The sequence below is a fragment of the Cervus elaphus genome, chromosome 32 (genome assembly GCF_910594005.1).
Source record: "Cervus elaphus chromosome 32, mCerEla1.1, whole genome shotgun sequence".
NCBI classification, from domain to species: domain Eukaryota; kingdom Metazoa; phylum Chordata; class Mammalia; order Artiodactyla; family Cervidae; genus Cervus; species Cervus elaphus.
The window spans coordinates 42,885,883-42,901,869 of record NC_057846.1 but is presented as its reverse complement, the minus strand read 5'-3'; the positions used below and the strand labels follow the sequence as shown (position 1 = coordinate 42,901,869).

Genomic DNA, 15,987 nt, shown 5'->3' with positions numbered 1-15,987 from the left:
ATGTATTGATGGGAAAAGAACAGTTCTTGATGTAAGTTTTGCCAAGAGCCTAGCATGCCAGTCCACTGAAGTTGGAGAGAAAAACACAGCAGACGTGTAATTGCTAATAGCTTCATGCCCCATTTAAAAGCCTGAACCTTTGTATAAGAGGACAGAACAACCTAATATATGTCTAATGGACCAAGCATTTCCATGCTATACTTTAAAGATCTCTTTTCGCATGTGGACTCTGGGAGTGAAAAAAGAAGAAACATAAAGACATTATTGCTTTTCTTATTTGCTAAGCATTAATAACATGTTAATGTTTCGGTAGAAAATATAATTAGATGCTGTCTCTTCTCACTGGTTGAATAGTTGGAATCAGTAGAACAAGTAGATGCAGACAGAGAGGGGAACTAGAAAGCTTTCAGATGAACATACCTGAATGTTACAGAAGTTAAAAACTATTTCCTATTGGGGCCACAAGAGAAGGCATGGTTTTCTAGGTACAGGAAGAAGAGGATCCCAACCCTATGAGAATTGAAGCCAAAAGGGCAGAAAGATTATTTCTTGGAGTAAAACTAAAGGAAGAAGATGTATGATCGGATCTAGAAGGAAAGAGAAAACTCTTGTTAGGCAGACCCAAGGAAGTCAGTCATCACAGTGCCAGCCCGGAGTGCGTGTCTGTTCTGTGAACCCTAATGTCCCTTGTGTTGTTTTTCTGGCTGTGTAATTAATCATTCTTTGTGAAATCTGTGTCTCAGAGGCACCTCCAAACAAGACGGTGAGCCTCCTGAGGACGCACTGCAGTCATGCCTTGTGTTTCTGATTTATTAATATTTCCACACTTGGCCGATGGTTGTTGCTCACTGGCGCTTAGAGGTTGATGAAGAGGCTGGGCTGGGACTGGTGGAGGAAGGTGGGGCAGGTTTCACAGAAGCCTTGACGGCTACACCAGAAGAGGCGACGCTATAGACTGGTAGTCACTCCGTACTCGGAGCAACCTTCAAGGTAGAGGTGACAGTTCCATAGTTACAGGAAAGACGATTCTCCAAACTGATGGGTAAGTCTTCAAGCATCTCTGAATCTCATAGTAATGTGGGTTCTGGCAAGGGCACCCCATTAGCTCACCCAGGAAAGTCAGAATCTAGTATTTCTCTGGTCCGTAGCAGCAGGTGCTGGGGCATACTGACAAGATTGCTGGGTTTCACTTGTTTTGATGGCCTTCCAACACAGCTCTGGCCTTCCCTAGCTTCTGTCTAAAGTGGGGAATAGCCAAAGGGCACTCTCCTTGTCTCTCTGGGTCAGACAGGAGATGGGGCATAAGTGTTTTGTGGGTAGAGCCAAGAGGGTACGCAGGAGGTCCCTGATAATTGCTGACCCATGTCTTTAGCTCTTGGTGCTACCAGTGCCTCTGTTCGGGGCCTCCCCGGTGGATCAGTGGTAAAGAACCCACCTGCCAATGCAGGAGGCATGAGAGACGTGGGTTTGGTCCCTGGATCAGGAGGCTACCCTAGAGGAGGGCATGGCAGCCCACTCCAGTATTCTCGCCTGGACAATCACATGGACAGAGGAGGCTGGCGGGCTACAGCCCGTGGGGTCACAAAGAGTCGGACACCACTGAAGTGACTTATCACAGCACAGCGTCTCTATTACTTCCTCACTCTTTGTCCCTCACCCCTTCATCTCCACTTTGCTTCTTCTTTGGGCTAATTGCCTGAGTGAGCGTGCAGACTGGAGAACTCCTGACCCATGTGTGAGATTTGCGGAGCAATAGTGTATTGTGTTTCTGCATCCCATTGGACCTGCCGGGTACCAGGCTACCTTGAATATCAGCAGGGCTCCCTGTACCCTCACACCACTCACACCTCTCCTGGTGATGCCGGTGGTGTGCTCTGGGAGATGTGAGGACCAACGGGGGGAGGATAACAAGAGATCCTTCTCTCTTGTTTCTGTGGAGCTGCCTCCTGTGTTACTGTGCGTTGAGAACCTCTGTTTTCTCTTCAGGTCTCTTGGAGTCATGACATGCTTAATTTATCCCAGATGCTTTTACTATTAATAGTACAATTATCGGTGCATCTGCTGGGGCTAAAGCAGCTCTTAACTACCTTTCATCATGTCCTTGGTTGCCTGATACTCTCCAAAGTTGGTTTCTTGATCATTTCAGGGAACTCTCTTGAGCTTTTGTGAAATTTGTAACCGTTCTTAGGTTTTTCTATTGTCTTTTCCAGCAGGCCTGGTCATTCTACCTGGTTATTATTGGCCAAAACGGTTCATGGGCACATAAAATGAATGCTTAATAGAGAAGCTACAGTGAAATAAACAATACAAGGCAAAGGAACACACTCGAGTCCAGAAGACAGACACAGACACTGACCAAGAGCAGTTATCAGATGCTGTGCTTAATGCTCATTGGTTTAGAGTGGGTGGTTGATGAGTTTTCACTTGCTGAGAGCATATGACATCACTCAGTGGACTTTAGAAGCCAGGCCACACTCCACTGGCTAGAACTCAGTTACATGATCCCATTTAACCTCTGAGGAAGTTGGGAAGTGCTCTTTAAACATGCAAGGAAGTAAAATGGGTGCAGCAAATACCTAGGGTCATCTTTGCCGTGTCAACCCCTCTGGTCACCATCACATTCTTCCCGTGGCAGGTGGAGAACATGCATCTCCTCTCCATGGCAACAAGCCCCAGCTGCTACCCAGTCACTGCTGACAGCTCAGGTTTCAGGATCTCCAGGAGCGGGGTGGGTCTCCCTATCAGCTGTGATGTGAATCCTGTTGGTTTGACAACCTATGACCAGAAGAGAAACTTCACCTCTTCTCCTCTTGGGAGTGGTGAAGGCAGCAGAACATTTTCCATCAGAAAAAGGAAGAAAAGAAGGCAAAGAGTAACCACTAGTTCACAGCAGAGTTGGCGTCCTGCAGTGCAGACATTGGGAAGTTTCTCTTTTCAGGGAGTGGGGAAAGTTGCCCAAATAGATTCCGATATTCCCCTCTGGGAGGGAGTTTCTTGCTCATTTTCCCCAGTGACCCCTGGCTCTGTCCCCAGAGCACTTCCCTGTCCATCCATTGTCCTCCTTGTTACACATGAGATGAATCCTGGATCCTACATCCTCCTTGGGGACCGCCAGCATTCACAGCCCACTTCCTGCCTGAGATTGATTTAAGGCCTGGAGATCATTCAAAGCTTTTCTAATTCAAGATCATAATGGCTTTGGTAATACAATTCTCTCAGTGATACAGAAGGCTTCTGATTTGTTTCCTTTCAGAAAGCTCTGCATGCCATAACCATACGATGTTTCCTAGACGTAATTTCAAGGCTGTTTATTTTATTGCTTCCTCACCTCTGTGCCTCTATTTTTCAGTTTAATGGTGGCTACCCTGAGGTTATCTGAAAGTGGGTGGAAAGACCACATCCTTAATCTGATTTTTGCCACAGGCCTGAGTCACCACGTGTAGCTGAGAAATCTCACAGAGTCTCCCAACACACACTGTCTTTTAAAATGACAGAGAGGGAAGAGGGAAGGGCATGATAGGGGTAGGAGATTAAGAGGTACTAACTACTCTGTATAAAATAAATAAGTGGACTTCCCTGGTGCTCTAGTGGTTAAGAATCTGCCAGGGGACACAGGTTCGATTGCGGGTCCGGGAAGATTCTGCCTGCCGCAGGGCAACCAAGCTCCTGTGGCACAGCTCCTGAGCCTGGGTGCCCTATAGCCTGTGCTCCACGACAGAAGCAGTCCCTGCAGTCAGGAACCTGTGCGCCACAACTAGAGAGGAGCCCCCATTCACTGCAACTAGAGAAGCCCCATGCATAGCGGTGAGGTCTCAGCACAGCCAAAATAAATACATAAATAAAAAAAATAAGCTGCACGTAAAAAGAAGAGAGTAAGCTATGAGGACATATTATTCAGCACAGGGAACATAGCCTATGTTTTGTAATAGCTATAAATAGAGTATGATCTATAAAAATTTGAGATCATTGTGTTGCACACCTGAAACTAATAAAATGTTGTAAAGCAACTATGCTTCAATTTTTAAAAAAAGTAGAAAAAAATGACATTTCTCACTTTGAAGTGACTAGAAGCAATTAGCAAATGACTTTTCCAACTTTCTAGGTCTCAAATTTCTGGAATAGCTATATTTAGTTGATTTCTATTTGCTAGTGTATCAGTGACACACCATATTAATAGTTCTTGTAGTTGATTCTTTTATTAAAAAAAAAATGCCCAAACATCAATAACAGACAAGTAGACATTACCTGTTCATCTGACAAGGTAACATCTAACCAGGCAATCTCTTTTTTGCTTCCTCTTCTAGTTCTTTTAGAATCTTAACCACCTCTGAGTGCAGAACCATCCAGTTCTTGTATCATAAGCTCCAAAGGCAGGTCTGTGCTCCAGGGTGTTGTAGGCAGTAACTTTGCCAATGTTTTGTCATGAATGACCTGGATCCGCTCTATCTGTCCCCTCTCCACCTGCTAAGCCAGTGCCAAATATTTTTTTTTGTAAGGGCTAACCACCCCCCCCAAAAAAAGGGCGAACCCCCATTTCTATCTTAGGCAAGGTAGGCTAAAATGCAGTCACAAAAATCTCAGCATCTTAGAAATAAATGTTATTGTTGCCCATATTGTGGCCCATTGTGGGTTAGAAGAGGGCGTTCTGTACCATGCAATTATTTAGGACTAAGGTTGACTGAAGTTCCACCATCTTGGCTCCTGACAAAGAAGACAGATAGTTGCTCGGAGTATCCAAGTCCAGCTGGCATCTGGGGAAACAATAGACAATGTGGGTGACTCTGCAGGACATTTTAGGGGCCAGGCCTGCAGGTGACAGTGCCATTCCCACTCATCTTCTACTGACCAGAGTTCAGTCTTGTCTTTTCTTCTGTCTGCATGTGAGGCTGGGCAAGGTGGTTTAGCTGGGTGCCCAGGAGGAAAGTGAAGCCTGTCTGGTGAACATACAGCATCGCTTCTGTGCACGACGTGAGTGTGATGCTGGAGAGGACGTGGTGGTTAGAGCCTGCTGTGGGTTTGTTGGGGGTGGAGGTGGGCGGGAGAAGAGGAAGAGAAGAAAGGCTACATCCCCCAGGGAGTGCTTTGGGCGAATAGACGAATAAGGGACCACTCCGGAAGTCAAGTGCCCGGGGGCCACTGTGAACTGGATGCCTCCTTCATTTCCGGGCAGCATGGAAAACTGAAGCCACCATGTGTTGTCTAAGAGACAAAGCAATAAAATGCTATTAACTGAGAATGTTTTCTCCAACTCCTCTGACTTAATTGGTCAAGCCCAGAGACGGTCTAGTTGGAGTTTGGTACCCCTGTCTGTCCTCAGCTGGTGTCCTGCATGCCATTCTGTGTCTGAAGGTGTGTATTCCTGATGTATTCGTGGAGAGAGATGTACTCCACGTCCACTTACTCCTCCATCATCTTGTTCTTAGTTGGAGTTTGGAGCCTGTGTTCTGAGTGGTGTAGGGTGCCCCCTCCCCAGCTCTGCCTTTTCAGCCCCCCATCAGGTCTCCCAGGCTCTGAGCTCTGGACCCCCTGGGTGGTGAGCAGCCCACCCACTCCACACTCAGGGGTCTGGGAGCTGTCCCAGAGGGGCGGCTCTCTGTCTGCAGGCAGATGTTAGGGATCTGCCCTGGGTTCAGCATCTTCTTTTTTTTCAGCATCTTCTAAAGATGGATGTTTGAGAGACATTTCTCTTTGCTCTCCCTTGTTCTTCTGCTTGAGAGGCTGCTTCGTCACCTGCCCCCTGACTCTGATCTTGTTTCATGGTTTGCTTTATCCACCAAATTCAAGACCACGTCCAGCAACAGGATTCTGTGAGAGCCTTTCTTGCACTCACTTTACCCTGTGTGCTATTCTGCTCTTTTCCCTGTTTTATTTTAAATCTGTACCTCTCAATTATTTGTTTCATCCTTTTGCATTAGAGGTGGATGTTGTTTTGATATGACTTCTTAAAGTCTTTGAGGAAAATAGCGGGGGATAAATGTATTAATATTTAATCTTTATTTTTAACATGCTATTCATTTTTTTGGAAGAAAGGGACACATTTATAGGGCTCAAATTTTTCAAAATGTGGAAGGGGTATATAATATGAAGATTCTTACACTTATTCCCATCTCTCAACTCCCCAACTCTCCATCTCAGAAGAATCAGAGGTGACTGATTTTCTTTGACGTGATCTATGCATATCAAAGCAACTTAATTAAAAATGTTTTTTATTGGAGTATAGTTGATTTATAGAGTTGTATTCGTTTCGGGCATACAGTAGAGTTTATCAGTTATATTGACACAGGTACATATGTGCTTTGTAGTGCGTAGTCGCTCAGTCATATCCGACTCTGACACCCCGTGGACTGCAGTCCTCCAGGCTCCTCTGTGCATGAAGTGGGCTGCCATGCACTCCTTCAGGGGATCTTCCTGACCAAAGGGATTGAATCCAGGTCTCCTGCATTGTAGGTGGATTCTTTACCATCTGAGTCACCAGGGAAGCCCGCATATACATGTATTCACTCTTTTTATGATTCTCTTCCCCGATAGGCCACTGCAGAGTATTGAGTAGAGTTCCCTGTGCTGAATAGTCGGTCCTTATTATCTACTTTATACATAGCAGTGTACATGTGTCAAGCCCAAACTCCTCATTTCTCCCCACTCCCCACTTCCCCCTCCTGCACTGCCCCTCCGTGACCATAAGTTTGTTGTCTACATCTGTGAATCTATTTCCGTTTTGTAAATAAGTTCATTGGTACCACCTTTTTAAGATTCCCACATGTAAACAGTTTCATCTGATACTTGTCTTTGGCCCATTTCTCTCAGTCTGACAATCTCTAGGTACACCCATGTTGCTGCAATTTAATTTTTTCTCTTATTTACTTTCCACAAATGCATGCTAAGAGCCGACATGTGTCGTCTGTTTTAGTTGTGGCTTAGAGTCTCATGGTATGATATCACCACTTGTAAAGAAAACACCTGACTGAATTGACTGATGACTCCTTGGCAGCCGTGATAAAACTCTGGTAGCTGCAGGAAGATGTTCTCCCTGTACCCTCGGTGCGTGAAGCGAATGTCAGTTACTTTTCGGATCCTGGCTCCTCCTGACTGGCTGTTGACAGTGACACGTTTTCTTTCAGTTTTCCCATTCTCGGCATTTTCTTGAAAGCATCTGAATCTCTGACTTCCAAGTCACTGAACCATCCGGGCTTGTGGATTTTTAGAAATATTTATTTACTTAACATATTATTAATTTGACTGCATTGGGTCTTAGTTATGTCTTTCAGGGTCTTTTGTTTGGGCTCACAGACTGTCTTTCTAGTTGCATTTCGTGGGCTCAGCTGCTCTGCAGCCTGTGAGGTCTTAGTTCCCCAGCCAAGGATCAAACCCATGTCCCCTGCATTGCAAGGCAGATTCTTAACCACTGGACCACCAGGAAAGTTCCTGGACTTGCCAGTTTTTAAAGAAGATATTATTAGCAGACAGGGGATTCTTAAAGGTTGATGATCTGAGGGAGTGGATTGGAGCCTTGCTCTAAGGCATGCGTTTTGCCCACGTTTCTTCTGATGCTTGGAGAAGGTGCTGAGGGCATCACCCATGACTTGAGTCTTTGTTACTTTATTTAGGCTTTTACTAAGATGCTTTAATTTTGAGTGGCATTTTTGTAACTTTGAATTCCATCTAACTTTGAATTCCATCCCCCCCCCCCCCCCCCCCCCCCCGCCCCCGCCGCCGCCCCGAGGATCGCTGTTACAAAGTCATAACTCCACCAACTCAGACAGGACCCCTGCCGCCTTCAAACTGCCCCCTCCTGTCTGCAGCTCCTTGCTTGCCGCCCCATCCTTCAGGGTCCCTGGCCTCTGGGGAGGTCTGTGCCTCCACGATGCCAGCTGCTGGGAAACCTCTCCTGTCCACACACTCCACTGATGCAGATATAGAAACAGCCCTGCCCTCACTTTGAAAAACCTACAGGCAGCTGCCAAGTGGTAGATTTCACTGAGAAAATAGGAAAAATAGAGCAGGACTCCTTTCTGTCTCTGCTGCAAACCCTCCTCATCCTGTGCTGGCCTTGCAGTCTCAAACCTCGACCTTCCCTAGATGTGTTTCCCCATCTTCCAGTTCCAGAAATCTGACTTGACCCCTGTCTTCATGAATTCCTTGTAGCTACCGACTTACCGGTAGTACGTGTCCCTTCTGGAAACGAAACCCCTCCAGGTTTGGCCTTCGATGATATCTCTCATCTTCCTCCCCAGTCTCCCTGGGCCCTAAAGCAGCCCCCGAGTTTAACCTGGGGGATTCTGTGGGATTCTGTCCCTTGCTTTAAAGCAGCAGCTTCTTCTTCCACTTCATGGAAACTTTCATGCTCCCGTGTGGCCCACCTGCTAAATCCCCCATTTCATACTGGTGGAGTGAGTTCACGTGGCTCATCTTCAGAGCAGACAGATCTGCCCCGAGGTAGAAAGACAGCTTCTGGTGTTCTCAGGGTCAGAAGCTGCCTTGTAGGGATAATCTTAGCTACATCGCTTTACCCAGGTGCTCGTCCAGAGTCCAGAATTTAGTTCCCCCTCTTACTCTGAGAAGGCTAGGCGTCCTCTTTCCTTTTACCCACACTTCTTATGCCCACTTGCCCTGCATCCACACTGGAAACTGTTTTATTAGGGTTGACATTTTTTTTCATTTGTATATGTTCTTTGACGTGTATATTGCCTTGTGGGTGTGTATATTTTATTTGCTTGTTTATTTTTTAAATTAATTATTACTGGAGTAGCTGCTTTCCGGTGTTGTGTTAGTTTATTCTGTCCGAGAGTGAGTCAGCTATACGTGAACATATATCTCCTCTTTTTTGGATTTCCTCCCGTTTAGGTCACCGCAGAGCCCCGGGTGGAGTCCCCTGCTCTGTACCGTAGGTCCTCATTAGTTATCTGTTTTATAGACCGTATCAACGGTGTGTCGATGTCAATCCCAATCTCCCAACTCATCCCACCCCCTTCCCCTCCTTGGTGTCCGTGTGTTTGTTCTCTACGCCTGTGTCTCTGCTTCTGCTTTGTCAATAAGTTCATCGGTACCAGCTTTCTAGATCCCACATTTAAGTGATATTCCATGGTATTTGTGTCTCTCTTTCTGACTTACCTCACTCTCTATGACAGGTTCTAGGTCGATGCATGTCTCTGCAGAGGGCACTATTTCTTTCCTTTTATGGCTGAGTGATACTCCATTGTATGGTCTTCCCAGGTGGCCCAGTGGAAAAGAGCCCACCTCCCAACACAGGAGATGCGAGAGATGTGGGTTCAGTCCCTGGTTCAGGAAGATCCCCTGGAGTAGGAAAACCCACTCCAGTACTCTTGCCTGGAAAATCCCATGGACAGAGGAGTCTGGTGGGCAACAGTCTATGGGGCCTCAAAGAGTCGGACACGACTGAATGACTGACCTCAGCACACACAATGTTCCATTGTGTATATGTACCACGTCTTCTTGATCCCTTCCTCCATTGGTAGACATTTAGCTTGCTTCCTTGTCTTGGCTACTGTAAATAGTGCTGCCGTGTGTAGTTTAACATAATTTTTATTCTAACATGGTTTTAGATTTACAGGAAAGTGGCAAATGGAGTATGCAATGTTGTTGTGTACCGTGACCCCACCTCCCCTGCTATTAACGTCTTGAGTTACTATGATACCTTTGCAGCAGCTAAGACTGATGCATTATCATTATTTTATGCTGTGCATTATAAAGTATGAAGTCCATTCTTTTTTTCAGATTTCCTTAGTTTTTAACCTCATGTGCTGTTCCAGCTCTAGGATCCTTTCCAGGATTCCACGTTACACCTAGTCATGCAGTGTCCTTCGGCTCTTGTAGATGTGATAGTGTCTCTGGCTTTTTTTTTTTTTTTAATTATGTGTTTGTTTGGCTGTGCTGGGTCTTAGTTGTGACGTGTGGGATCCGGTTCACTGACCAGGAATGGAACCTGGGCCCCTTGCATTGGGAGCAAGGAATCTTAGCCACTGGACCACCAGGGAAGTCCCTGACTTTCATTGTTTTTGATGACCTTGATAATTTTTAGGGTTCCTGTCCAGACGTTTAGTAGAAGGGCCACCAGTGGATGTTTGTTTGCTGAGCTTCTCATGATGAGAGTGATCAATGGGTTCTTGGTGGGGAGGATCCCAGCAGTGAAGTGCTGTTCTCATCACACCATTTCCAGTGTCTGGTTATCAAGCAGCTGCATCCCTGGTGATGGTGACCTTGAGCTCCTGGCTCTGGATACAGTTCGTATATTTCTCCACTGCAAATTTACTCTTTCCTCCTCTTCTGTACTGAGATCTTTGGAAGGAAGACTTTATGCACAGTGCAGGCATATATTTTTAATGGCATTATGAAGTGAGCTTGATTCTTCTCTTGCCGTTACATTCAGCAGGATGGTTTTAAGTAGCATCTGTGTTGCTACATGTATGTCTCATCTCTTCCCTCTCCCCGATCGACACTCTTTAGTGAGTACCTCTCATATTTTGACTTTCCCGTTCCTTCAGGGATGGATACTTAGATTGCTTCCAGTCCCCCATGCATACAAGTGATGGTGGACAAACATTCTGAACCATGCTTCCTAAAGGACCTGTGTGGGCATTTTTCGGAGCTGGACATGCAGGCCTAAAGACTCCTTGTGCCTCAGAAGCCCTGTTATCACTCACTTGGACTGAGCCTCACTCAGGGAAGGGTTGGCATGCTGTGGTTCCCATAGCCACATTTCTGACGGTAACTGGCTTTGTCTGGCTTTCTCATTTTGTTCTAACCTAGTTGCTATGTGATATCTTGTCATATGAAATTGCATTTCTCTAATTATTATAAAGCTTGGACAACTGCTTGTATACATTCTAGCCCTTTTTAAAAATACAAAAAATATTAGATTTTTTTAATTAAATGCTATAAATCAAATCAACAGGCTCTGAGAAAAATAAAATTAATGGATAGTGAAAAATGCACTCAGTACAATTCAGCATCAGTTTCATGTTTGGCTATGTTTACTAGTTTTCTGTGCACAAAAGACATAATTCCTTGATAGTTTGGAAGAACTAATAGAAAAAATTCATTCTGAAGGTTTTTTTTTTTTTTTTAAATAATGATTTGGTAACCTTCCATTTCTTGGCTGTGAATGATTATTGCTCTATTCAGATTTTGCTGATTTTCTTAAGTCATTTTATTAAATTAATTTTTCCTAGAAGATTCTCTGTTGTTTAAGACTCATTTTTGTAGATGGAATTAAATAGATCTCTACCATAATTAATTATTCTTTTTTCTAGCTATTATAATAGCTTTATAAAAAAAGCTTTTTATTTTATATTGGAGTGTAGCAGATCAACAATATTGCCATAGTTTCAAGTGAACAGCAAAGGGACTCAGCCATACATACACGTGTGTCCATTCTCCCCCAGACTCCCCTCCCATTCAGCCTACCGCAGAACGTTGAGCAGAGTTCCTGTGCGCTGTAGGGCCTTGTTGGTTATCCATTTAAAATGTAGCAGTGTGTACATGCCCATCCCAAGCTTCCTACCTATTCCTACCTCCAATCTCCTTCCCCCTGCCCCCAAGTTTGTTCTCTAGGTCTGTGAGAAACTGTTCTACTGAAGTCAGGCAGAGAAAGAGAAATAGTGTATGACATCCCTTATATGCAGAATCTAAAAACATGTTTAGACATTTTTTTGATAGAAGTGAACTTAAAAAAAAAGAAACAGACTCACAAACTTTCTATTTAGCCCCTTTGCTTTCCTTTTCTTGTTGCTGATTGCTTTTCTTATTGTCAATTTTTTTCTATTCTTGTATTTTTCTTTTTGATTTTCTCATATATTACTTCTTGGGTTTGGACATTGGAAATACCTCATCCCATTCAGTCATCCGCCTGCCAATGCAGGAGACACTGGAGACACAGATTCTATTCTTGGATCGGGAATATCCCCTGGAGAAGGAAATGGCAACCCACTCCAGTATTCTTGCCTGAAAAGTCCCTTGGACAGAGGAGTCTGGCAGGCTACAGTCCCTGGGGTTGCAAAGAGTTGGGCATAACTTAGCACTCATGCTCATAACATATATTCAGTCATCTTCTTATTATGTCTGCTCTTAATGTCCTTTGTTAATTTTATTTATTGAACTTGTTAATTTTTATGTGATGCATTTAATAAACTTTTTCCTCTGTGTTTTCTTTAAGAAATTCTTTCATTGATTGGTCACAAAAGCATTAAGTATCCCAGCTCCGATTAATCTGACACTTCTGTTTTCACATGCATGCCTTTAACTCTATTTGGAGCCTACCTTTGTGTAGTGTACAAGGTCCGAATCAACTTTGGTTTTCCTCCATACAGTGACCCACTCTTCCTACCGCCATCTACAGTCCATTCATTCCCCATGATGTGGTTCAGTTCAGTTCAGTTGCTCATTTGTGTCCACTCTTTGCAACACCATGGGCTGCAGCACGCCAGGCTTCCCTGTCCATCATCAGCTCCCAGAGCTTGCTCAAATGCATGTCCATTGAATCGGTGATGCCATGCAACCATCTCATCCTCTGTCGTCCCCTTCCCTTCCTGCCTTCAATCTTTCCCGGCACCAGGGTCTTTTCCAACGAGTCAGTTCTTCACATCAGGTGGCCAAAGTATTGGAGTTTCAGCTTCAGCATCCATCCTTCCAATGAATATTCAGGACTGATTTCCTTTAGCATGGACTGGTTGAATCTCCTTGCAGTCCAAGGGGCTTTCAAGAGTCTTGTCCAACACTGCAGTCCAAAAACATCAATTCTTTGGTGCTCAGCTTTCTTTATAGTCTTTATGATGTGGTTGGTGTCACCTTTATCATCTGTTCATTTTCCACATGTGCTTGTCTGCAAACCAGACCTTTCTATTCTGCCCCATGGTTCTGTCTATCCGGGCCAGTCAGTACAGTATTCAGTTACTGTGACTTGGTGTCATGTCTTAATATCTGGGAGAGACCAGCCACGCCTCCTTCCTGTCTCACTGCAGAGCTGTCTTGGCTGGTTGCGCAGCGTCCCGTTGTGCTGTCCATGTTCATGCTTGACTAAGTGGACAACCTCAGTTGAAATTTGGACTGGAATTCCATCACATTGAAGAGTGAATTTCAACAGAATGGGTACCTTTACAGTATCAAGTCATGTTAAAGCAGGGGTATCTATCCATTTATTCAATTTACATTACATTTTCAGAGAAATGTAACTCAACACATTATTGACCAGGGGATTTTTTTGCAGAAATGAATACCTGTGGCATTAATATGTCTCTGGTTGGTAGTGGGTTAATAAACACATAACCTTTGAGCCCATATGCAACTGCTGGGTAATTTCCTTCTTGATGATTATTTATTCTCTTCTATTCTTCTGTCAAGTTTTAATCACTCTTCTCCAACTAAATTGGAATTGTGATGAGGACCAAGGGCTATGCTTTTAATTTCTTCTCCCCCCTCACTGTATTTGAACCTAGAGGGTCATAATGAATGCCAGTTATTATTTTTTTAAATTAACTGATATGCAGGATAAATACCCTAGAGAAGGTAATTTTTTTCTGGCCTCCTCGTTTACAATTTTGGTCTTTGATTTTCCCTCTTTACTGATTTTCTTGCCTATTCCATGCTTTCCTCTTGTTTGCTCCCCTGGGTGAACATGTCTAATATGGCTTTGTAACTGTAGCTCAAACCTCTCCCGTTTATCGAGTCAGGCTGAGCACTTTTTTTTTTTTTTTTGCAGAGTGGTGCATTCCCTCTTGGGTTGAGCGGTGTCATTTAAAACTCAGCTGTGTCAATAAGTCAGGGTGAGTCTTCGGCTTTATACAACTGCCTTGCCAACCATTAGAAAGGTGTTAACGTTTATTGCCAAGCTGTCTCTTAAATATCCTGTAATAAAAAGCCAATGTATGCAGTCTTTTTTTTTCTTCCCTTTAATTTCATCCTTAAGCTGCATTTTCATTACCACATCTTCTTTTCAAAGTGCTGTAACATTTGTTATGGAAACCTTTATTGTTTTAGGTGCTCCCGTGGTAGTCTTCTTTGATCAAGAGAACAAAAAAGTTTTAGTAAAAGAAAGTCATAGTAGATGCTCCTTTCTTTGGCTCATGGCATGTTGGACCCTGGCCGTATTAGCTGTTTAGCTCTGTCTGCTCTTTAATCTTCATGATGATCCAGAAACGTGGTTGGACCTGCACCTCATCTGCTGCTGCTACTGCTGTCAAATTGCTTCAGTCATGTCCAACTCTGTGTGACCCCATAGACTGCAGCCCACCAGGCTCCTCCGTCCCTGGGATTCTCCAGGCAAGAACACTGAAAGTGAAGTCGCTCAGTGGTGTCTGACTCTTAGCGACCCCATGGTCTGCAGCCTACCAGACGCCTACGGAGGCGTCCATAGCATTCGCCAGGCAAGAGCACTGGAGTGGGTTGCCATTGCCTTCTCTGCACCTCATCTAAACCCGTATAATAAAGATATATGATAATGAGGTTGTCCAAGTTGAAAAGCTGTTTGAACCTATGTCACCGTGCAAAGAATTCATCATGTTATTTGGTTTAGGGACTGCTTGTAATGCGAGGGTAAGACCCTGTTTGGAAGAAATGATTCAAAGCTGGATCAGCTGAGGGTACTGAAAAGCGTGGTAGTCCTTGGCACTGGGAGTTTGAGAACCCGGATGTCTTTGGAATGGGGTGGCGTGTCTGAAATGGCACACGGGGGCGTGGTGTTTGTGGACTGATCAAACTGCTGATTCTGTTGAGGTGGAAACAGAAGTTAATCTGCTGTCACTGAGCTTCTGTGACATTTAGAATTTTCCTTGAAATGTTTTCTGAGTGAAGGAATACGAAGTGTATGTTTACTACATTAGCACCTTAGAAACCAAAATGTGTTTGCTCAGGAAAGCAGTCTTGCAGCTGAAATATTAATGTGGCAGAGATAACACATTCTCTGTTTAATAAAAATGCAGCTTCACGCTGGGTGGTGAAGACCAGGGCTATCCCTTCAGTCTTAGGAAGATGTGAAACTCCAAGTGCATAAATGGCTTCATCCCCACTCAGCATGCCCAGACTTTCGGGGGTTGTCTCCAGAATTCGAGAGGTCTTATTGTGCCCTCTGGAAATGTTCATCTGGGAAACTGCAAACCTCTTTAGCCTGCTTTTAATGCTGTTTAAGACACACTGGTCCATGCTCTTATATTTGGATCAGCCAAGTTGTATAGGATTCTAAGAGGTGGTTGACTCACTGCAATTTCTGAACATCTTCCTCTAAGTCAGGAGCCTGGTGATGAACACCTCTGATGTTTGCCTGCATTTATTCTCCCAACATATTTTTTGAACATCTCTGCTGTGTAAATGCAGCATAATCGTTTCCATTTTCCTCCTCTACGGGGAACCCTAGATGAAAAAGACAAAGCTCTGACACTCATTTGGATAAAGTAGAAATGACAGCCATACAAATGAGAAGGTGAGGGAGTGTTAGGCAAGCGTAGGTCTGTGTTATTCATCAGAGATTTAGGGTGACTTGGTTAGAAAGAAAATTCAGTTGGACTTCTTATTCTCTAATGAAATGTGGAAATTAAACTACCTGTGTCTTTTCTCTGGACTAGATTTGTGCATATTATATATTTAAAAATTAAAAGGGAGAAATACAGTTGTTTAATAGAACAAAGACCTGAGTATAGCAGCATGTTTCTGAAAATTAAGGTCACTCAAGGTCACACTTCAAGAAGCCTTGCTTTTCTGACCTTGGACACTTGGCCTGTGTATGACTATATGGAAGTGTTTATTCCTGTCTTTAGGAAAGAAAGTCGATTCAAATGCCCTGACTTTAAAAAAGAAAACAACAGAAAAAACAAACGAAAAAAAACAGAAATGAGGCCTCGTGATGCCCTGTCTGCTTCTGTGGAGGTGGAGGTTGGCGGCTCCGAGGTTCCAGGGAGCGCTGACACTGTTGACTGAACTGTCTGGATGCGAGACATTTTGGGATTCTCACACGTGGTACGATGATGTAATCTTGTGATTCTG

The 15,987-nt window shown here is 44.2% G+C and overlaps 1 protein-coding gene across 3 annotated transcripts in view; it reads left to right on the top strand.

The window, feature by feature from the left end:
• The window catches only part of ZMAT4 (zinc finger matrin-type 4), a 361,620-nt gene that overhangs the window by 80,325 nt on the left and 265,308 nt on the right, over window positions 1-15,987 (top strand). The window contains exons 1-2 of one of the 3 annotated variants that reach the window (XM_043893610.1): window positions 13,747-13,775; window positions 15,762-15,960. The exons of the other annotated variants lie outside the window; for them this stretch is intronic. Coding sequence (XP_043749545.1) covers window positions 15,931-15,960 — 30 coding nt within the window. The 5' untranslated portion in view covers window positions 13,747-13,775; window positions 15,762-15,930. Of the gene's footprint in view, window positions 1-13,746; window positions 13,776-15,761; window positions 15,961-15,987 lie in introns of those variants that run through there. 3 annotated transcript variants of the gene reach the window in all.